This window comes from Monodelphis domestica, chromosome 1 (genome assembly GCF_027887165.1).
Source record: "Monodelphis domestica isolate mMonDom1 chromosome 1, mMonDom1.pri, whole genome shotgun sequence".
Lineage (NCBI taxonomy): Eukaryota > Metazoa > Chordata > Mammalia > Didelphimorphia > Didelphidae > Monodelphis > Monodelphis domestica.
In genome coordinates, this window is record NC_077227.1 from 206,375,703 (window position 1) to 206,399,047 (window position 23,345).

Below are 23,345 nucleotides of genomic sequence, written 5' to 3' on the forward strand. Positions count from 1 at the left end.
TGGTACTTAAGGATTGTTGTAAAGACATGTATATAAATGTATTTTGCAATGTACATAAAGTATTTTGCAAACTTTAAAGTGGTATTCACATTTTTTAATTACTATTATTAGGCATGAATGGGTTGCAATCTACTAGTTATTACTAGTATTAGTTACTAACTAGTAGTATTATTAATTACACTGATTAGTTAGTGGATCTAATAACAAAGCATTGAAGTGAACACTAAGAGTCATGGGGCAAAAAAATGCAATTACTTTTTTTAATTAGGGAAATCTGACATGTAATACCAAAGTAAGATGGAGATCATTATGAAGTACTGAGACTAAGTACATAAACAAAATATACCTGTTTATCTTTTGTATTTGTAAAGGAACAATGGGGATCACAGTATTGCAGAGTGATTTGCAAAGAGGACAAAGATACTCTCCATTCTCCAAATCAAAAAACTCAACATGAAGGCGCTGACGAGAATTAATTTGTATAGCTTCAAAGTACCTACAAAATCCCAAAAGAAATGGATTAGTTTAAAATTGTGCAAATACTTAAGAGTTTGAAATCATAAGACAAGCTAGGAGTGTGTTAAGGATAATACATTTTCTCAACATGCTTCTGCATGTCTAATTGTCACAGTTATTCACCTAATGATGGTTGGGTTTTTTTTTGTCCCCAAGACAATATACTAATAATTGTTAGGGTACTTTTAAAAATTGAATTTCTCACAATATATATTAAAAATGCCAATACAAAGGACTGGCCCATTGTAACAGAAATAAATTGGCTTTCTTGCCTAGGGGAAATGGGTAGGAAAAACATTTAAAGGCCTGGAGCTTTAGAGGGATGTTCTCCTACCACTAGCTATATATATAATACAATGACTATTCCATTTAGTCTGGTCATCAGAATAAATTGGTCTGCTAGAAAAGGCCAAAACTACAAATTTTGATCAGGTTAAAACTGTTTTGCTTGAGATGAATTTGGGAATGCAATTTCTTAGGATTACTCCTTTCTCAGAAGAGATGAAACCTTAATCATCTTGTTCTATTTTTCTACCTCTGGAGTACTTTTCTCAGGGGTAGTTCTATAAAATTTGTGTCTTCTAATAGAAATTTCTATGTTTCCTTTCAATTTCAGCCCAGGAAGTACTGAAAATTATAAGTAAGTGATCTCCCAGATGTTATTTCCAAGGCTGATAGATACATAATAAAAATAGTAATAGTGAATAAAACTTAGTTTAGAAATGAAAACAGACAGTACTTAAGTTATTTGATAGTAAGATAGATTAATTAAATATAAATTTATTATACAACCCTGATAAATTTTGTAATTAGTGTAGATTACACACACATTGACATTTGTGTCCAAAACTGATTTTATCAATGTATAGGAAAGTCTTCTCCAAAGCAGCAGACTGCTAACTTCTTTGTAATTTATAGTCTTGAAGAGTGGCTTGGGGAACTGAGAGGTCAAGTGACCTGCCCATAGTCACAGAGCTAGTAGGTGCCAAAGGCAGAATTAGACCTTCCTGACTCCATGGCTGTCCCTAAATCCATTAAATTAGCAGGCCCTAATAGGCAGGGATAGAGGAAAGGAGAGAGAGGGGGAGAAAGGGAGAGAGAGAGAGAGATTATAAATGTAGAGTAAATCTGGGGGGTGGGTCCTATGTGTGCATGCACTCCTATAAAAATCTTTTTTAGTCTATACTTGTAATTTCATGGTATAGAAAACTCCCTCCACTTATGCAAATCAGCAACCTCTCTATAAGTATTAGTTTTTGAGTCTTGTTAGTAGCCCGTACCTTAGGTCTTCTTGACTCCAAAACCAATTATATATAATTATTTATAATATATATAATCCTATAACCTAATTTTCATGCCAAAAGTTTGCTTATTTTTGTTCCTTGAATCCTTAACACCTATTCCTTTATCACTTCCATGTGTACTGCTCCTCATTAGATAAGGAAAGAGTTGTTTCCTAACTAAAAAGAGAGAAAAGGGGGGAAGGAACACAGAGAAAGAGCATGAGAGTAACAAGAGAGATTTATAAAGGGCAAAGGAATGGATGGAAGAGAAGAGAAAGAAGTATGGCTGGGGAAGAAGAGGTATAAAAAATATATTTTCAGAAAGAAATAGAATTCATTGTTTCTTGTAAGAGATTATTGAGATGAAAACAGAAAGGATTTACTTCTGCCAGCAGACTGCATGCATGACATGACCACAGCTGCCAGTGTGGGTTCCACATGCCAGGTTAGGATCCATGAAGAGTGGATCTGGAGTTTCTAGTAAAGGAAAATATAAATTAGGGCTATGAAGTAATTGATTCTATCATGAAAAACTAACATTTACTAAATAGTCTCATTATGAACATTTATATAGCATCTACTATGTGCCAAGCATTGTGCTAAGCATTTTTTAAAAAACCCATATCATCTATCTTGGTTGATTCCAAGGAAGAACATTAAAGGCTTGACAATGGTGATTAAGAGACTTGCCAAGGTTAACATAGCTAGGAAGTGTCTAAGGCCAGATTTGAACCACGGATTTCCCGTCTCTAGACTTGTCTCTCAATTCGCTGAGACACCCAGCTGCCCCAAATAAGTACTTCTTATAAAAACTATTTCATTTTATCCTCACAACAGTCCTGGGAGGTAGGTGCTATTATTATCCTCATTTTAAAGTTGAGAAAATTAAAGCAGACAAGGGTTACTGACCTGCCCAAAGTCAAATAGCTACCAAGTATCTGTGGCTGGATTTGAACTCATATCTTTCTGATTCCAGGCTTATTACCAACTGTCATTATAAGAAGATTTATGGTATAATGGGTAAGGAGGTAGCCTTAAATCAGTCACTTTTTAGTAAGTGCCTACAATATGTTCATCTGGGTTCAAGACCTGCCTCAGATACAAATTGGCTGTGACTCTGGATATATCACCTAACCTTTTCAATGTTCTGGGTAGCTCTCCAAAACTACAAATTGTAGAGAAGGGACCAGTTTGCATTAGTAGAAGTCACCCGAGAGTTCCTTATACCAATAAAATCACAGTTCCAGTCCCTATCCCAATTCTATTGTTAACAACTTTAGCAATTCCCTAGAAATAGTAAAATAATGACTTTCTTTCCTTCCTACATGTTTTCATAACATAGCAAAGGGATAAAATATAAACCTAGCCTGCAAAATATAATTCTATGAAATATAAATATCAACTTGCAAAATATAATTCTATGAGTGAATTATTCCATTCATAGCTCTGATTTTTCATTTTATTTTGATATAGGAATACTAAGAAAATATGTCTTTCTGAAGAGCTATTTCAATTAGATTCCCTCAGCCATCTTTATAACACTAATATCTGATATCCTAAAAACAAAAGGAAAAAGCTACTTTAAAGTAGTTAAATCTCTTAAAAGCAATGGAAAGAATACCTTTGGATGACCTGTGGATTCATATTATGTATATACATCATAGCTCACAGTACTTAGCAAATAGTATTGCTTTGCATGCTCTCAACTCTCAGAAGACCACTGGACATAGAAATAGGGGTGTTAAAGTAAATTATTTAATACAAGCCTGAATTTTTGCATATTGTTAGGAGTAAAAAATGTCTTTCAATTTAAGATAGTAAAACTGGTCTATGGAAGGCTTATATTTAAGATGAAGACACCTATTGAAGTAGGGTACCAAAAGGCTGTTTATGATGCTTACAGGAAGCAATGGAAATATTAATGCTGAATGAATGAAGCAACTTAAACCAAATTTAAGGAAATTCATAGGAGTTAACCAGGATATTTTAAATTTTTGAATAAAATAGGGATACTTAATATCTGTCACAGAATGTATGATCTACTAGCTTGTAGTAGTTCAGTTTCAACATTAGACCATATTATATTCCTTTCAATTCTTTCAAAGATGCTCTCAAAAGTTTGAGATTTGTGTTTTGTTTTTTAGTTTGCACTTTGGTTACCCAAGTAGTTTTCGAATTTTCTAATTTGCAAGGTTTACATCTTTGCAAAGCTGAATTTTACATAGTTGCTGTGAAGCAAGTACTAGGCAAAAATCAGGAACAGGAAAATAAGAGGCAGTGCCCAATCTAATTCAAAGGTTTGAGAAGTGCAGTTCCCAATAGGTACACAAATTCCATGTGTTTATTTAAGAATGCAATAAAAATGCAACATTTTTTCCTTTCAATTCATATGTATTATTTTTCCAAAAGGCTAAGTTATTGGGACATAAGTATTTTTTCAGTTGTCTGAACCTAACTAACTAACCACTTAATAAGCAGAATTGTTAGACATCTTTTGGCGTGGGGGTGCTATGAAAACATTACTAAGAAACTAGGAGTGCCCTGAACAGAGCAAGTCTGGGAAACTACCTAAACCTAAAACTAAAGTTTAGATGCTAAAATATGAAAGAGGAAATGACCACATGATTGCATGAACACATGCTCTTTCACCCTTAATTGCTTGTTTTCTTTGTAGGGAAGGAGAGAGGCTAAAAGCTGTTGAGTTCCAGAAAAAATAATTCCTAATGATAATAAATCTGTAATATTGTGCTAAATTTTTTATATTAAATTAAGAATATTGATAAGCTAAACTTCTTCCAGAGTTGAGTGATAAAGATAATAAAAGAATTACCTGAAGGAACTGGTTGTGCTTAATTTGAATCAGAGAGGGCTCAGGGGCAATGACTGCTCTATCTAAGTATGTGAAGGGTTATCACAAAATAGAGGTTTTAGACTTGTTTCCCAAAGCGCCCAAGGTAAACAAATTTCAACTCAGTATGAGAAGTAACTTCCTAATAATATCCAAATATATTAAAATTAAGAAAATTATCCCCCTTTTGAAGGAACTTTGAAACAGAATAGCCTTTAAATAAATTTCAGAGTATTTTTTTGTGTAAAAGCATTCTAAATGACATAAACCTTATGAATGGATAAATCATGACTGATAGTAGTTAAATAATTTATCCAAGTGATACTGAAAGCAAAGTCTCAATTTCTAATTTCTCTCCAAAATGTGTGTTCTAAAACATGCACACATGAATATGTTTGAATGTGTGGGTGCATGTGTATGTATGTGCATATGTATATACAGATACATATATAAAACAATTATAGCCAAGAAGGATTTAGAATATACATACCCCCTGAAAGTTCCAGAGGTTTTTCCCTCTGCTGAGTTAAAGCACTGGATTTCTGAACACAGGCTGATAAAACCATGGCAGCATTTTCTAATCTCACTTCCTGCTCCTCTTGACATAAAATACAAGTCAGCATTTCTTTTTCACCAACAGAAGGACCACGTTTAGGTCCCAATGCAATTCTAGAGGAGTCAATGGCCATAGGTATACTACCAAAAAAAGGGAAAAAAAAGGAAGAGAAATTTTAAGATGTTTACTTTCATTTCAGTCAATAATGCAAGAATCAAAGTGTCCCAAACAAAATGATCTAGGTATGAATCTTTGCTCTACACATGCTATATGTATAATCCTGAGCAAGGGTTCTTAGCCAATATGAGATTCTAATCTGTAAAATAAGGAGTTTGAATTAGATGATCTTTAAGATACCTTTTCACTACCAAATACTAAACTCTCATGAATCTACTGGCCCACTTATATTCTAAGAACATTACGTAGCTCTCTCCTCATTCATGTATCATACCTAACCAGTTACCAATATTTCCTTCATAGTTCATTTAAGATCTCCTTCCTCTTTATTTTACTTTCATAGCCACTGAGACAGTCAATGCTTTTACAATATGACGTGTTCCCAAAAGCACTAGGCTGTGCAAAATAATACAATTAAAACCATAAAACCTATAGAGAATATGTGATAAGGAGTACCAACATTTAAAAACTTATCAGCATCGCATTAAAAAAAAAAGATGGGAACAATAAAAACAGTAGCATAGTTTTATACATGTTAAATTGTTAAGAAATACATTAATACTACTATAATTAGTGACAAAGTCCACAGCCTCTGACTGTTTGGTGGTGCTCTTCCTGTACCCTGGTTGCCACAGAGCCAGCCTGGAAAAATTAGGTGGAAGGTGAAGAGCTGATGGGAGAGAGGGGAACAGCTCTCCTCTGTCCACAGCTTCTACTGTACCAGAAAATAAACAATAAATATGGCATTTTACCCTGAAAAAGACCTGAAATTTGTCTGTGGAAATGGATATCACAGGGTGTGAGTTACTGTGAAATGATATGGTTTTCTGAATTCTTGCTCTTTCATGGTAAGAAACTGTACATAAGCCAATTTTAAAATTGAAAATTATGTTATTTTTAAAATGTTCCCTAATATATCTACTATGTTGGAAAAAAAATTTATTTAAAAAAAAAACATTTTTGAAGAACTGATTGTATATAGTTGAGGCCCTGACAATCTTACAGTTTATCTCTCTCCTGAGCTCAGTCTCATTATCACCAAGAGCCTCTTGGACATCCTGAACTGTATGCATGAAGCATATACAAGATGAAATTAATTATATTTCCCTGCAAACTCTCCTCCTGTTACCATCAAGTATATCATCATCTAAATCATCTGGAGTCACAATCTCACTGTCATCTTAAGCACTTCACTCATTCACACCACATGGTATTTATCAGCTTGTGTTTAGAAATATCCAACCTATTGTTAAATCTTGTATTTCATCCTTCACAACATCTCTTTATATCTGTCAAGATCTATGTTCCTTCCTTCCTTTTTTCTTTCTCTCTTCCCTTCTCTGTGCACACACAGCCAGCACATATCAGTTTAGGCCATCATCACCTTTCCTAGACTGTTGCAATGGCCTTCTAATTAGTTTCCCTGCCTTCCTGAAGTCTCTCCCTACTAAAGACCATTCTCTATTCAGTTCCTAAAGTGATCAGATTAGGTATGATCAGGTCACATCTTCATATTCAATATTCCAGTGACTCCTTGTTACCTTCAGGATAAAATAGAAAGTCCTTTGGCATTTAAAATTCTTCAAAACCTTTCCAATCTTCCTACACTTTATTTATTTCCAAGTATTCTATAATTCCATATATATTGGCCTTATTGCAGTTCCTCACAAGATACTCTATTTCTTGTCTCTGTAACCATTCCCCATACCTGAAATGCTTAAACTCCTCAACAATTTTCTTAGAACTCCTGGTTTCCTTCAAGGCTCAGTTCAGAAACCACCTTCTGCAGGAATCTCTTCCCAGTCCCGTAGGTGGTAACCCCTCCCCTTCCAGATGGCCTTGCATTTATTCTGAATGTTGTAAATATTTACATTATATTATTTATAACTCTCATTAAGATATAAGTTCCTCAAAGGCAGAAACTGTTTTTGCTTTTCTCTGTCCCCCACACAAGACCTGGCACATAGTAGGAACTTAATAAGTTATTTCCCAATTAACTGATTGCTGACTGCTTGACTACTGAATGACTATAATTTTTATTTGAAAATTACTGTCCTTTTCAACTTTTGACCAATGTCACTTTTCCAATATACCATGTGTCTGTTTCCTTTACTAGTGTTTCTATATTTTTATATGTATGACTCCTAGTTTCGTGAATTATTGTTACTGTAACTAACCTGATGCACATCTAATATCTGTTATTTGGTATCTAAATTTAACATTATTAATTCTTCAGGTAGAGATGAAGGAGATTTGTAGTTAGTTAGCAAAAGCTTGGGAAGGGAAAAAAAAGAATCTTTCAAACAGCGGATGATGAAGAATAATCACTTCTAGTTACAAAACTTTAAGATACTCTTTGCATTTTTTTTTAAACCACAGAAACTATTAGGCAGCTTTTATCTGACAACTTCACTGAATTTGAGTGATAGAGTAGTTTTCTAAATAAGTATTTTTCTTCATAGACAGGGCATATTAATGCTTTGGTAAGAACATATTCAATAAGCAGATTAAAAACTCTTCTGGCAGGCATCAATTTCATCATATATATTAGAAAACATGCTTTGGAAAGCATTTAATTTTTCCTATCAAGGTGCAGTCAATACTGTTTCTTACCTCTCTTCTTCCACAACAGAATTTTCTTTTCCTTGTAGATCTAGTGTATTCTCATACAAGAGTTTGTGAGTTTCAATGAAATTCCTCTGTAAGGCTGACATCTGGGCCATGATTTTCTGGCGATGTAGCCTAGCAGCTTCTGCCTTTCTCTTTCGTTCAGCCTTTTCTTTATCCTGCATACTCTGAATTTAAAGAAAAACAGCAACAGAGAATACAGCTGAAACCTGTTATCATGGAGTTAAGTAATACTACAGATCAGAACATACCAATAAAATTGACCTCTCAGTCTAAGAGGTAAAGTGCTGCTCTGCTTTTCTTGTTTCTTTTGAGTTGAGAGCTCTTTATTAAAGCCGGTTTTCTCTCCTTTGGTTATTTATATCATTTTAAAATTTATGAGCCTTTACCCCAATTGTACAGCTAAAGGGCAATATCAACTCAAAAATTTTTTTAAAAAAATTTGTCACAAATCAAAAGATCAAATATAAATGGAAATTGAACATTTAAAGTTCCTACTTTAAAAGCAACTGAGATTTTTTTAAGAAAGGCAATCCACAAGAGCAATTGGACTTTTTTGGCACCATTCTATTTACTGGTCTTGCAGGAGCATTCTCTTTATTTTGCTTAATAAAATATCACCTTCCTTGATAATGGCTTTATAATCATCAATATCATTGTCAACCCACCAAGTCAAATGTAAGATACATAAATTCAATTCACTAGACCCAATACACAACAGATTCTGGAAACCTCAATAAATGTTGTTGGGATATAGCTGTTCCTTCAAGTCTTTCTGGTTCTTATTAAAGAAAAATATGAACAACTTTCTCAAGTACCCTACACCTACAAGACAGAATAATAGGAAAAAAAATTTTTAAAGACTTTCAATATTCATTTATAACTGTACTAAGGTCCCATGAATATTAAAATAAAAAATATCAAAAATATTCAAGGTCAGGGAAGAAACTAATTAAATTAAAATCATGGTAGAAAGATTCAACTTGTTTTGGCTTTATTACCTCATCACTTTTGATTAGTTCTGATCCCAATACAGTTGCTACTGTTATGCTACATTTTTCCCTCAATCGTTTCACTGTGTCAAACATCTATGAAGAGAGAATAAAAAATAAAAGAAATTATTTGATTGGCATAAATAAGCAAGGAAAATTATCTTATCTTCATTTAGGCATATGGATCTATGTGATTAACAAAAATGTTTTTTCCCCTACAAAGGCAAATAGTTTTCTCTTTTAGCTTTTGTCTTTCTTAGTAGGTAGTCAGGGAAAATCTTAAGTAAATATGACATTTTATGAAATCTACTTGAAACACTTTCATTATTTAAACTGTTATTGATATCTTTTGTTTTATCAGCTAAATTTCTCTAAGTAACCAATCAATACATTGAAAAAGTTTGGCAATATATCCAATGAATACCACACCCAATGTCCCTCTTGCCACAATTGTAGGGGAAGGTGCCATATAAGTACTTTTGATAGTCATTATTATCTTTTATTTGACTATAATGTTATACTGAGGCCAACTCAAACAGAGAAATCCAGTCATGATAGTCATAAGTACAGTCTGGGAGTAGTTACATAGCACAATGGATAGGACCCTAGGCCTGGAGTCAGAAACACTTGAGTTCAAATCCAGCCTCAGACACTTACTAGCTATGTGACTCTAGGCAAGCCATTTAACCTCTGTTTGTCTTAATCCACTGGAGAAGGAAATGGCAAAGCATTTCAGTATCTTTGCTAAGAAAATCTCAGGGACAATATGGTCCATGGGGCATGAAGAGTTAGACATGACTGAACAAGTATAGCCTCCTTAAAAGGTAAAGCAAGGAAGTAAGATAGTTGATTTATTGTTTTAATTTTATTGTTGTTGTTCAGTTGTTTCAGTTTGACTCTTTATGTGACCCCATTTCCTTCTCCAGCTCATTTTATAGATAATGAAACTGAGGCAAATAGTACTTGCCAAGAGCCATAAAACTAGTAAGTGTCTGAAGCTGGACATGAAATAAAATTTTCTTGACTACATCACTTAGCTGAATTGTGATTTAAATCTCAATAGTGATTTCTATTTGAAACTTTCCCATCTTTAAAGGAGAAGGGGTCATTACATTTCATTCTGTTCTTACAATGCATTGGATACTAAAAACATAGGCTAACAAAGATTCTGTTTGGTGTATATTTTTTAAAATGTACAAAAGTGAGAATACTTTCAAGGGATAAATGTTAATGAACTAGGAAGTAGATAAATCCATCATTAGAGGAGGAGGTTGCTTAATTCTGGAGGAGAGAAGAGCATTGCAATTAGAAAAATAATAACAAGTTAGAGAATAAAATTAAAGCAAAAGAAAATCAAAAGAACTTCACTCAAGATATGCTTATTGGACTTTTCTTATCTACCTGCAATATCCAAGCTATCATGTCCTTTTGAGCCTCCAATTGGGGAATTCCTTTCAACTTTTCCAAAAGTGTTTGTATATTCTGAACATTCCCAGATGAACTTGCCAATCCTTTTTTCAGGAAGCAAAAGTAGAATTGTACAAATTAACTACACTTTACAATATTTTCAATATAAAGTATAAAAAGTATATGCATTAGGTTTTATTTTTATAATTATTGGCAATTATAACAAAGAACCCTTGTTACTTAACACTTCCATTTTCCCCCAACCAAATTTTTTAACAAAGTTTGGATGTAGTAAGATTGATTAAAATATACATTTTCTCTTCTTTTGTTCACTTTTTACTGGAGGAGATAACAAAGAATAAAATACAGAAAAAGCATAAGGGAAAAATTCTATTCATAAAATTTTATGCTATATTACTAAATAATCAAAAGTTTATTATGAAATTTTAGTACAGGAAATGCTTTTGCTTTATTCTGCCCATTGGTAATTAGTTGATGAGTAATGGCCCAATAAAAGAAATCAGACTCTCTTTCCTGGTCTTCAACACCTTTATGAAAGAATTTATTGGAAATATGTTTCAGTAACTTGAAAAAACTAGACAAAAGGAATGTATCCAGATCATGAATCTAAAACTTTCCTGCTTAGTGCTATAAATTAGATTCATATAGTTTTGCTCCCAATTAGTTTAAAAATACATATATTCATTATTACTCTTGCTTCAAAGATGTTTTAAATCTAAAATTCAAACATATGAATGTCTTCTGCAAAATCTATAATATTTCAGGATCTGTGATTCTGCCAGTATGGGTCATCAATCTTTCCACTGACACAGAATGTAGTTCCAGTATGTCTTTCTCATAGCTGTGTTTGTAAGTGGGCATAGCTGAAAGATTAATTACTCTTTGGACAATCTAGTCAAATTTAGGTAGGTTGCTTCTTGAACAATAGATCTATACCCCATAAAAAAGCCTACACCTGAAGCCTTTTCATTTTAATAGAATGGGCCAATGGTTACCCAGGGTTCTCTGAATACTATAATGAGAAATTAAAATAAGACTTTAGGGACTTTGTAAATATCTTATAAACAATAATCTTTTGAAGACTGAGGTCTTGTTATATACTATATTGATAATGGAATACCAACCTAGGAGATAGGAATTTGTTAATCATAAAACAAGTGAGTACTAAAGTTGTTGGAAACAGTTGATATGCTCTGCCAAAAAGTGGTGACATGCAAAGAGGTACACAACTCTTATTGTTAAACAGGGCCTCAATATATAATTGGGCATATACCTAAATGTGCAAATATCTGGGAGCAGAGATATGATATACTTCCTCTAGTTGGGGTAGGAAAAATTGCACTACTTTTCCTTTCCTTGATGACTGCTATCTCCCCACCTGTAACAATGGCACTCTTGATTCACTATCTCAGGTGCCACCATTGTGGTATTCTTCTCTTGGACCACATTTCTCCAACTTCCATGAAGTCTACAGCCAGGCAGCCAAGCACAACTACACCTTTGTCAGAAAGTACTCTGTACTAGTGCTGCCACACACCATATCTCTTTGTTCCCAAATCACTCAAGTGTGTTTGTCTCAGATGCAGTTATGGCTAGTTATTGCATTGATTCGTATTCTGATTCAGAGATTTCTACTTGTAGAAATTAAGTGACCACTAAAGATTGTAGAGAGAAAAAAAAATTTCCAGATAAAGAAGGCTGTCTTGAGGATTACAATCCTAAAATTTCACTTAAGGCAGAATTTCATGGAAAAATCATAATCAGACATACGTGAAGCCTTATAGTAAAAGTCAAAAGTCACTTCTTCTTCAGGAGCTCTTTGGAGTTGTTGCTTCTCTTCAAGCAGACCCAGAGCAAGAAGATGAAATACCTGAAGAAACAAGAAAAATGAGTATGGAAGATTTTGAAACTGTACTTCTTTGGTTAAATTTCTTAAGAATTAAGGAGGATTCAGAAAAAAAGACAACATGGAAACATAAATAGAAGGAAACATGGAAATATATATATATATATAAAAATATATACATGGCAAAACAAAGTGGCATAAAGAGAACCAGAACAATATACATAGACTACAATAAAACAAAACCAAAAGTAACAGGATTTGAGGTGATTTAGAAAGAGATAAAGAGAAAGCAGTTATCTATTTTCTGCTCATCTGTTTAGTTCTACATTGTTAAAGGAGAAGGGTTTTATGTAAGATTTTTATTCCTTATTTTTATGTTTATTTGATTATTCACCTTTATGGTTTTTGTTACAACCAGATGGTTACAAAGTCTATGATAATTTTTTTAAACGAAAGAAGGATTTAAAGAAATCAGAATGTAATATTCATGCCTCTAAAGATAAACAGAAATACTTAGGAAAAATAAAAGCACTTTGTCCAACAGAAATAAAGACAATTCACGTTTAGATAGTGCTTTAAGATTTACAAAACATTTTCCTCACAGCCCTATGTAACAGTTGGTACAAATATTATTGTGCCAATTTTATGAATGAAGATAATGAAGCTCAGTGAGGTAATATATCTTTCCCATAGTCACATACAGCTAGTAAGGAAAAGTCTGGGATAGGAAAGGTCTTACATAGTAATGGAGTGTTAAATAAAGGTTATTAGGTAGAAATTGTTAACATGATACTGTGTTACTAAGGGAAGCTATAGAATCTCCTCTCGTGGTCTTTAAGAATAGCTTAGGTATCCAGCTGAAGAATCATTTAAGTTCAGTCTTATCTGAAAGCAGACAGCTGGGCCTGGGAAACTTTTCTTATGACTACATATAGGAACAGCATTGTCATTATACATACCATTTGAACCATTGCTTCAGTCCATAAGTGACTATCCAGTTCCACTGCCCTACGCAGTATTGTTGTGAGAATGTAAATCATGATATCACAGTTGAGAATATTAACCACCTTGCTGAAAGCAGGGCTGAATTCAGGAGGTGGTGGTGGTGGTAGTGCTGGTGGAGAGAAGCCCACATACATATAAATTTCTAAAGTAACAACTATATTTATTTCATTACATGATATACAAATGTAAGGACATGATGGAACAAAAGTAAGTTATTATTAGATAAAAATCAGAAAAAGCCAGTGTCAAGAAAAGAAATCATGCCTTAGAAAATACACACCTCCTTTAGCTGCCTGAATGAAGGCTGAATGACTTCCATATACCTAACTCTATCAAAAACCTAAAAACCATATCAGACAGAAAAATAGTTAAGAAATCCAATAAGTAACATCTTTCACCTCAGAAACGCACAAAATATCATAGAGAAGCCCATGGACAATAAGATAATAGGCCTAGCAAAATCAGAGCCATTGTAGGCTAAGAACATGTGTGACTTGAGATTGGCTGGAGATGTATATAGTTTAAAAAGCTATGCATCTGGATGCAACTAGAACACAGAGCTCTTCTGACAGATCTCCAAGGTGGCTAGAAATTCACAGCAAGAACCTTAAAAGCCACGAGGAACATGGGGCTCAAATAGGAAACCCCAGGCGCTAATACTCTGTTCTCAGGCTCCACAGAAAGGACCTTGAAGATTCAGTGTTCCTTAGATCAAAGAACCTAGGAAACTTAATTTTACAAAGTAGAGGTCAATGCACAGGCAGAATTAAAAAGAAGTAACTATCCCACTGAAAAACACAGCAGTGGGCCAAAACAAGCCCCCTGGCACAAATTCCTAATTAGGGAACTAAAAACAGAGAGAACCAGCATTAAAAGTTATTATAAATCAGGAAACCTAAAAAAAAAGAAATAGTAATTTTGTAACAACCCTAAAAAAAAAACCTCAAAGGAAAAAATGCATTTTCTACATTTCTAGAAGAAATAAAATAAGAGATTTTTAAAAAGAAAGAAGAGCTCTGGAGGAAAGAATTGGAAAGAGAATAGTTTTGAGTAGAAAGTGGTAACTTTTACTTAAATAACAGACTCTGAAAATTAGGATTGACAAAATAGAAATCAATTGACTCCATCATAGCAAGAAACTGTAAAAAAAAAGCAAGATACAAGAGAGTGTAACAAAACTGCTATTAAAAACAACTAGCCTATAAAACAGGTCAAGGAGAAATGATCCAAGAATTATCAGAATCCTTGACTACTATGCTAAAAGCAAAAGGAAGGAAGGAAGAATGGATACTATATTTCAAGAAAAAAGAAAACAGGAGGTTGAAGGATGTTTGAACAAACTGTGGCATACAGATATAATAGAATATAACATAATAAATGAGAAAAGAGATGATTTTATAGAACCCCGGGGAGTATGAACTAAAGCAGAATGAAATAAACAAAACTAGGAAAACAATTTATCCAAAGACAACAACACTGTAAAGAAAACAACTTTGAAGGACTTAAGAATTCTGATCAAAGCAATGACAAATCATGCTCTCCAGAGGGTGCATGATGAAGGAAGCATTTAAGCTCAAAATAAAATTTTAACAGAAAAAAAAGGAAGAGATAAGCCATTGCTTTGATGACACAAAATGAACTTTCTTTGTTCCCTTTCCTAATGACGTGAGTCAAAACTTAAGAGGTGAATAATCAGGAAAAAATTATTTTCCCATTCCTGTCGGCTGCTCAAAATATTCTATCTTCAAACTTTTTAAAAACTATGTTTATTGTGCTGTCCAAAAGCTGGCTCAATTTACCATCTCATTTCTTACCTTCATCCTTGTTTTCTTGCTTTTTCCTTTTCTTTTGCATATGTTCAGCCTGTAAAAGAAAATTGATCTCTAATTACATTATACTAACTAAAAAGAAAATTAATTTTAAACAGGCATGACAAATATTAGGGCATTTTAGATTTATTTCTCATCATCATTTCCCACATTTATAAAAGGGGGGGATAGAACCTTGAAGCTCTAAGTATAATCCTAGCCACTGTTCTGGATAAAATACCAAAATTATTTCTTAAAAGAAACAAAAATATAAATTTAAATTATATAAGCAGTTGAGAGACCTTATTGGGCCACAGGCATTTTGACAATCACTATTGTGTCCTATCAAAATAACTTAACAATCGTTAGGTTTGTGTCACCTCAAAAGTCAAACAAGTGATTTAGAAAAGCATTCATCCAGTTTTTTAGTAGTTGCTCTGAGAAGTCTTGTTCTAGGTGGAGAGAGTACAGGGGTATTGGGCAGGAAGAGGAGAATAGAAGGTTAAGTGCCTCCCACTATAGACTTCAGGCCTATCTTGGTGTTAAGTTGCTATCTCACAATAGGTAGAAGAATAGGATACTTGAATATTTCTATGCATTATCATTCTTGGTATAGTATCACCCTTTAAGTACTTAAAGTCACTGAAAAGATATGATTTCCATTTTAATTAGAAAGGTGGGGGAGGATAAATGGCACACAGTCCTTGCATGTAGAACACTGTCTACTGTCAGAGTTTTCCAAGTATTAATCAGTTTTGCTGATGTTTTTGCCCTCTCCTTTCTTTTTTTTCTTTAAAAAAATTCTTATTAAAGTTGGCTTTCATATTAATTCTTTCGGGGATGGAGTGGGGTAAACAGATACATTTAGATAATGTAAAAATAAAAGGGATCAATAAAAAAATTTTTTTTAAAGTCTAGGTTACACAGAATGTACACAGAGACTGATACACTGTGGTAAAATAGAATGTAATGGACTTCTCTACTAGTAGCAATGCAGTGATCCAGAACTATTTTGGAGGAACATATGAGAAAGAACACTATCCACATCCAGAGGAAGAATTGTGAGAAAAGAAACAAAGAAGAAAAACAACTGCTTGATCACATGGGTCGATGGGGATATGACTGGAGAAGTAGACTCTAAAAGATCACCCTAGTGCAAATATTAATAATATGGAAATAGGTCTTGATCAATGACACATGTTAAATCCAGTGGAATTGTGCATTAGATACGGGAGGGGTATGGAGGAAGGGGAGGGAAAGAACATGAGTCTTGTAACCATGGAAAAATATTCTAAATCATCTAATTAAATAAATTTTTTTTAAAAAGTCTAGGTTACAGGTTCTTAAACTTTCATAATTTTGTTGCAATAGGAAATTTAGACAAAAGGAATCCGTTTTTACTAAGCTGACTACGTGTATTTTTCTTTTTAGGAATGCAAAAAATCATTTTGCAGAAAACATATTGCAACTGGTTCCATTTAATGATTATGAAAGTTACTAAAATTAATATTGATACCCATTCAATTTTCTTCTATTACTAGAAGTTTGCATGGAACAACAACAACAAAAAACTTCAAAGAATCTGTTCTTGGTACAAGAAAGCATAAAACATTCCAGGTTTGTTTGTTGAACTTATAAATTAAGGAAAGAACTAAAAAAACTGAATGCTAATACTATCCAAAAGAATTCTAGCTCATTGATTCTTAGGATCCATCTTTTTAGACTAATGTATACAACTAGGTTTATTTTTTAAAATGACCAAAGATGTGGCTTTGAGGAGTGTTGTTTTTTAAACAGATTGCCTTTAAGTCTGAGAATGTGATTTGAGATGACCAGCCATGATTTTTTAAATTCACAATTAAAAAATTATAAACGAAAAGACAATCAAACAATGACCACAAGATTCATTTGGGTTATATGTTAAAATGTTTTTCAAATGTATTTGGGTGGGGGCAGCTAGGTGGCTCAGTGGATTGAGAGCCAGGCCCAGAGATGGGAGGTCCTAGTTTCAAATATGGCCTCAGACACTTCCTAGCTGTATTACCTTGGGCAAATCACTTAACCCCCATTGCCTAGCCCTTACTACCCTTCTGCCTTGGAACCAATACACAGTATTGATTCTAAGATGGAAGATAAAGGTTTTAAAAAAAATGTGTTTGGGTGTTTCCTAGTCATCTTCCAATTGGGGCCCCTTTTTATTGTTTATTTAATTTTCTTTAGGAAGAAAATAAGAAAGTAGTAGTGTCTACTGCCTTGCCCTTTAGATGTTATTTCTTACCTTGCTGTGTTGTGTTTTGGAGTAGTGATAAAAGAACATATTAAATTCTTTCATGCATTCCTCCCTCAGCTCATAAACTCCATGGCCTGATACACCTGGTTTCCTAAACAGATTTAAAATAAGTAGATCAACTTTTATGATTATGAGCCTTACTCAGACAAAATAAAAACTGGAAAATTAACACAAACTACAAAATGTAATTTTAAACACTCTAATCATATCCATTCAGTTTATCTGATGGAAAAAGAAATTTCTATTACAGTAGAAATCCATAGGGAATTTTGCATAGAATATGAATATAATAAATATCATTATGCTGAAATCAACAGTTTCAGTGAAACCTTGGAAGACTTGTAGAATGACATGATTAGAACTAGAACGATTTAAACAATAATGACAATATTGTGAATACAAATAATTTGAAAGACTTATGATAAATGCAATGACCAAACATGATTCCAGAGATGCAATAAACTGAGTTGATGAACTCAGGGTGTGGATTGAGATACATATATTTTCTGGATGTAGGCAATATAGCAATTTTGTTTTGCTTGAATGTGCCAATACAAGACTTTTGTTTTTCTTTTTACTTTTTTCAATGGGGAAAGGAGATGGAGAAAATGAGTTGTCTGTTAATTGCTGAAAAATTTTAAATTAATTTTTAAAAAACACATTGTTAAACAATAGTAAACTATATATAGAATGTTAAGTGTTCTATAACTTAAAGTTGCTACATCAGACAATTATGCTCAAATATTTTTTAAGGGAAGAGATTCTTCACAAAGTCTCACATTGATGCTTTACTAAAGAATTATGATCCTGGGCTTACAAAGGCTATACCAGAGGAGGACAAGCTATAGTAGATGTTACCAAATGCTGAAAAGGCTTTCAATATACTCAGAGTAAAGGACGAAGTCTCTGTGGTGTCTTTCTGCTTCTACACTGATATAGACAGAATTACAGAAAAGAAGGCAAAGGGTGCTAAGGATCATATAATTTTTGTATTAACTACTGAGTATATGACTTAGGCAAATCACTTAACCTCACAGTGGTCTAGGGCAGAAGTATCAAATGCTCAGAATCTGATTGAAATATAATTAGAAAATAAATATGTAACAATAAATAAAAATACAACAAAATATAAATAATGTTAATATGCCACCACAGGGATCCCTATGCTTTTGAGTTGACTCTACTACTCTAGGGAGACTCTAAAACTATATGTTATAGAGAAGGCAATTCAGGTAGGTCTCTCCTGAGCACCCTATACGACAGGTTAAGGGCCTATCCCTACAAAACATCTACTGCTACTCTAAAAGTAAAATACCTCTCTAGGAACCAATGAATAGAAATTCAATTGAAGGAAAAAATTTTGGCATTCTCACTACACATCATGAATGAAAAAGAGATGGGCTGATCACCTTGTAAAAGTGAAGAATACACAATTTATAATCATAATGCAACACTGGTTTCCCTAGAATATCAACAGAATGAGAGGAAGATCTTTAGCACCTTGGGGCAAACCCCTAAAATTGACTGAGAGGTGAACATGGATAGGGACTGCACAGGATGGGAAGTTTTGAATGGGTTATAATCTGCACAGTTGGAGAGAGTTCTCATATTAAAGAGAATACAGATCCACTTAAATAGAAGTAAAAATAAAAACAAAACTTAAAAAAAAAAGAATTATTTCTGGAAAAGAAAAAATGAGTCATTGTTCTCAATGCCCAGAATAGGGTGTAAAGAACAAATGTTCCCTATAGATGATGATGTCCTCCAAATAGTCCTATTTGAAGATAATATTATGATGACTGTGAAAAGTCAAGAACAGTACAAAAGACACCTAAGAGAGAGCTACAACTAATTAAAAGTTCATCCTAACAATCTAAACAAGGTAAATGAAGTGGATGAAGTTTGAATGCCTATTGTTTAGACCAGTAGTCTCCAAACCTTTTTGATTCATGCACCTTGTCAACAAAAAATTTAGGTAAATACCCCTAATATATGTAAATTTATTAACTTATGAATTCTATGTTAGAATATACTAATAACTGTACTATAAAAACACATAAAAGAAAATTTTAAAAGATGATAGAAACAAAGAAAAATATTTGTTCCTAGAGACAACCAAGAATCACTGGAGTAAACTTAAGAGAAGAATGACATGGTTAGAACCTTAGAAAAATCATTTTAGGAAAATGGATTCTGATGAAGGGACAGAACAATTAGGAGGCCACTTGGAATAATTCAGGTAAGCAGTAACAATGTGAGTAGAAAGAAAAGGCCAGATTTAAGAGATATTAAAGTGGAAACAAAAAGATCTGGCAACTGACTGGATATTGGCTTTACTGAAAATGAATTTACTTAAAGAGGTATGAGTTTGGGAGATAATGTAACGAGATCTGCAATGCAGACTTATAACCCAACTATACCTATTCATCTGGTAGAACTTATTCTGTCCCATCAAAAATGAGAAAAGATGGTCTAATGACTACTGCCCGAGCATACGGCCAATCTTCTGATGATCTGAGGGGTATGAGGTGGATATGCTGCTGATTTCTGTTGGGAGTAGAATTTTGCCTATGTAGCTACTATTTCTCATGACCAAGCTACCATTAGATTATAACTGCTCTTGACTGATACCACAAAGAGATGGAGAAAGAAGGCTAGAAGCTTACAAAGGCAATGCAGGCCAGTGGCAAAAGGAGTGAAATACTGAATACATGAAAGAATGAGAAAGTATTCATTAACCACTGAGACTATGCTAAGTACGACAGGTACCAACTAGAAAAGCAAGACAGTCTCACTCTCAAGAAGCACATATTCTATTATGTGATAATATATGTATAATCTATTCAAATTGCTTACCATCTTGGGGAAGGGATGTGGAAGGTGGGAGGGAAAGATTTGGAACTTAAATGTAAGAAAATGAATGATAACTGGTAACTGGGGAAAAATATTACTGAATAATTTTTTAAAAGGTCATATTCTAACAGTGGAAAATTGATGATGATGATGACAATGACAATATTTATGTAGCACTTCCAGACTTGCAAAGGACTTTATCTCACTTTATCCTCTTAATAACTGTTAAAGGGAAAAGAGGGAACCCCTGGGGTGATGACATAATGGTTAGTCAGGATGAGTTGGCAAACTGACCCTTAAGGTTATTCCCTCCCTATCCAGACAGAGAACTGATGGCTGCCCTCTGTCCTTGACTGGGTAAGATGGAGGCACAGAGAAATGCAGAGGTCTGCTCCAGGTTAGGGAACACCACAGGAGTGGAGAAATGTTGGTTGGTTAGGTAATTTTGTGAAGGCTAACCCCCCTGGATGTCCCTTCCAGTCAAACCCTCTTGCTGTAGGAAAATCAATGGCTTTTGACCCAGGACTTGGCTTAACCTGGGATCTAATAGAGATCTCCCTCTGAATAACCTTTCTCCCACCAGTCCTCCTTTACCTTCTTGATACTGATCTGACTGCATTTGTTCTTTAGTTGAAATGTGGTTTAATAGTGAATAACAAGGAAAGTTTGGGAAAGAGGGATGAGGGGTCCCCAATTAAAATGAAGTTCAATCAGTTCAGACCTTTCAAGGCCCAGCTAAAGCCGGAGTTTGTCTTTGCCCTCTCTGCCGAAAGATGGAATTCTTCTGCTATTCTAAGCTATTTAAGAGAAATGGTGATAGTCTCCAGGTAAGCAGGCACAAGGAAAGAGAGTCCAGTCTTCAGTAGTCCCAGCTCCTCCCCAGGTAAACCCCTTAAGAAGTTGGATGCTGCTCACTTCACACGGATCCCCCTTCAGTTCAAAGCAAGATGGTCAGGCTGCTGGGTTCACTGAGGTATTGGGAAAATGGCCAGGGAATATCTGTTCTTCCAAGAGAACCCTCTCTGGTGGCTCCTGTTCCTCCAGAAGCCAAGAACAGACTCCAGATTATCTGTTGGGCTCCCACAACTGCCCCTCCCTCAGGATTCTAATGACCTTTGGCCTTTTACACAGTTCTCTTGCTCTTATGGCTTCCTCCGTGTTAAACCCATTCCTTCATAACCCTAGGAGACAGGTGCTATTATTATCCTCACCCCTGTTAATACATATGATAAGTTTGTTATACAGCATGCCAGATGGAAGGATTCAGTTGTTCTTAGTGTACATTGCAAAGCAGATTTATCTTCTTAACTATCATTTCTATTGATAAAATCATATTCATTTCTAATGCTGAAACATCTGATCAGGCCAAAGATCTTGGTAGTGAGAACTCTTCCCTGGCTAATAGGATCATGTAATTATCGTTGGAGCTAAGTTGTAAAATTGTCCATTGCTGGAAATATGGGATGAACTCATCTTCCCAATCTCTAATTTGTTGATCAGACATTCCTTGAGTTCAATAGCAATGATTTCCAAAGTTATAATGATTTCAAACCCATCCATCTTCCAAATTTCTTTTTAACTGCTGAGGGCACCACCACTGTTCCTAGTATTTTCATTTCCTCATTCTCATTTACCACATAAGCAATCGGCTGATAAAATTTATTTCTACTTCTACAATATTGCTTCTAACAGTTCTTTTTCTCTATTTTCACAGTCATTATGCTAGTTTTGGCACTCATTACCACTTTCCTGAACTTTAAAAAAAAAAAAACTATTTTCATGAGAACAGCTAAGTGACACAGTGGATTGAATGCTAGGTCTGGAGTCAGGAAGGCCTGATTCAAATCTAGTCTCAGACACTTACTGGTTGTATGACCCTGGGCAAGTCACTTAAATTGTTTGCCTCAGTTTCCTCATCTGTAAAATGCGCTAAGGAAATGGCAAACTCTTCCAGTATCTCTTGCAAGAAAACCCCAAATAAGGTTATGAACAGATAGACATGACTGAAATGACTGAAGAGCACTATTTTCATGACTATCTCCATAAGATAATATTCTGTTGTTGAATAGGATGGGACTGGGAATGGGATTTCACTGATATAGACAGCACTTGAAAAAGAAACTCCCTCTAAAAATGAAAATAAGAAGCAATTTCACTGAAAGTTATGATCTTAAGAGAATGGCTACGAGTACTGTGAAGTTAAATGATTTGTTGGGATCGCACAACCCAAATATGTCAATGGTGAGATTTCATATCAGGTCTATCCAAATCAGGCTCTCTATGCTCTATGCCATGTTGTTAGAGGCTGGAAATAAGCCTTGCACATATAAATTGCATTCCCTGTCCTCAGTAAACCTGTAAGGTTTCTAGCCACAGGATAAAAAAAGAAAGACTGTATGAGAAGGAAGAAAGTGAAAAGAGAAGCAGCTAGTCACCATTCCTTCCCAAGTACCTAAGAAAGCACAGATAAAATCTGAGGGGCTTTATGAGAAAAAATGTGGAGGCAAAATATAAACTTTTTTTCAAAAGGCAATTATCGTTTTAGTCTATTAGCTGGTCAAGCTAATATGTGTAACATACAGATATATACATAGATAGCCAAAAAACTGACTGTCAAATTTTGCTTTTTCCACTAGCATTACAAAATCTTGATATACAGTAAACTTCTAGTTGCTTCTAATGAGTGTTCTGACTTACAGACTTCATTCCTGAAAAACATTTCAGCATGATTTCTCAATATTTTTCTGCTTAAGTAATAATAATTTAAACAGAACTGAATCCTAGTTATAGAAAAATGCCCAGAGACATAGAAGATATTTGGAGCCTTTGAAGGGAAGATGGCAATATCTGGATGAATATGAAATATGCTTACAGAAATCTTGTTTTGGAAGTTGAACCTCAGAAAGGCGTCATATGAGTCATACACAAACACAGAGACACAAGAAGACTCAGAAAAGAGCTCATAGTTAGGAAATATGACATAGATTTTCATTCATCTACCATCTTCTAACTAACCTCCAAACCCCCATGATACTATATACCCAAATTTATACATGCTTCTCAAAATATACTTCAAGAATCATAACTTAATTTGCACAGTTTTCTAAAGTTTCTA

General features: G+C 34.1%; 1 protein-coding gene across 1 annotated transcript in view; it reads right to left on the reverse strand.

Annotated features, from left to right (window-relative positions):
* UBR1 (ubiquitin protein ligase E3 component n-recognin 1) overlaps window positions 1-23,345 on the reverse strand; it is a 178,880-nt gene that overhangs the window by 47,868 nt on the left and 107,667 nt on the right. The window contains exons 23-32 of the mRNA XM_056810343.1: window positions 17,366-17,468; window positions 15,094-15,142; window positions 13,234-13,388; window positions 12,199-12,298; window positions 10,402-10,511; window positions 9,010-9,096; window positions 7,994-8,175; window positions 5,138-5,343; window positions 2,183-2,276; window positions 347-496 (exon numbers count right to left, since the gene is read on the reverse strand). Coding sequence (XP_056666321.1) covers window positions 347-496; window positions 2,183-2,276; window positions 5,138-5,343; window positions 7,994-8,175; window positions 9,010-9,096; window positions 10,402-10,511; window positions 12,199-12,298; window positions 13,234-13,388; window positions 15,094-15,142; window positions 17,366-17,468 — 1,236 coding nt within the window. The remainder of the gene's footprint in view (window positions 1-346; window positions 497-2,182; window positions 2,277-5,137; window positions 5,344-7,993; window positions 8,176-9,009; window positions 9,097-10,401; window positions 10,512-12,198; window positions 12,299-13,233; window positions 13,389-15,093; window positions 15,143-17,365; window positions 17,469-23,345) is intronic.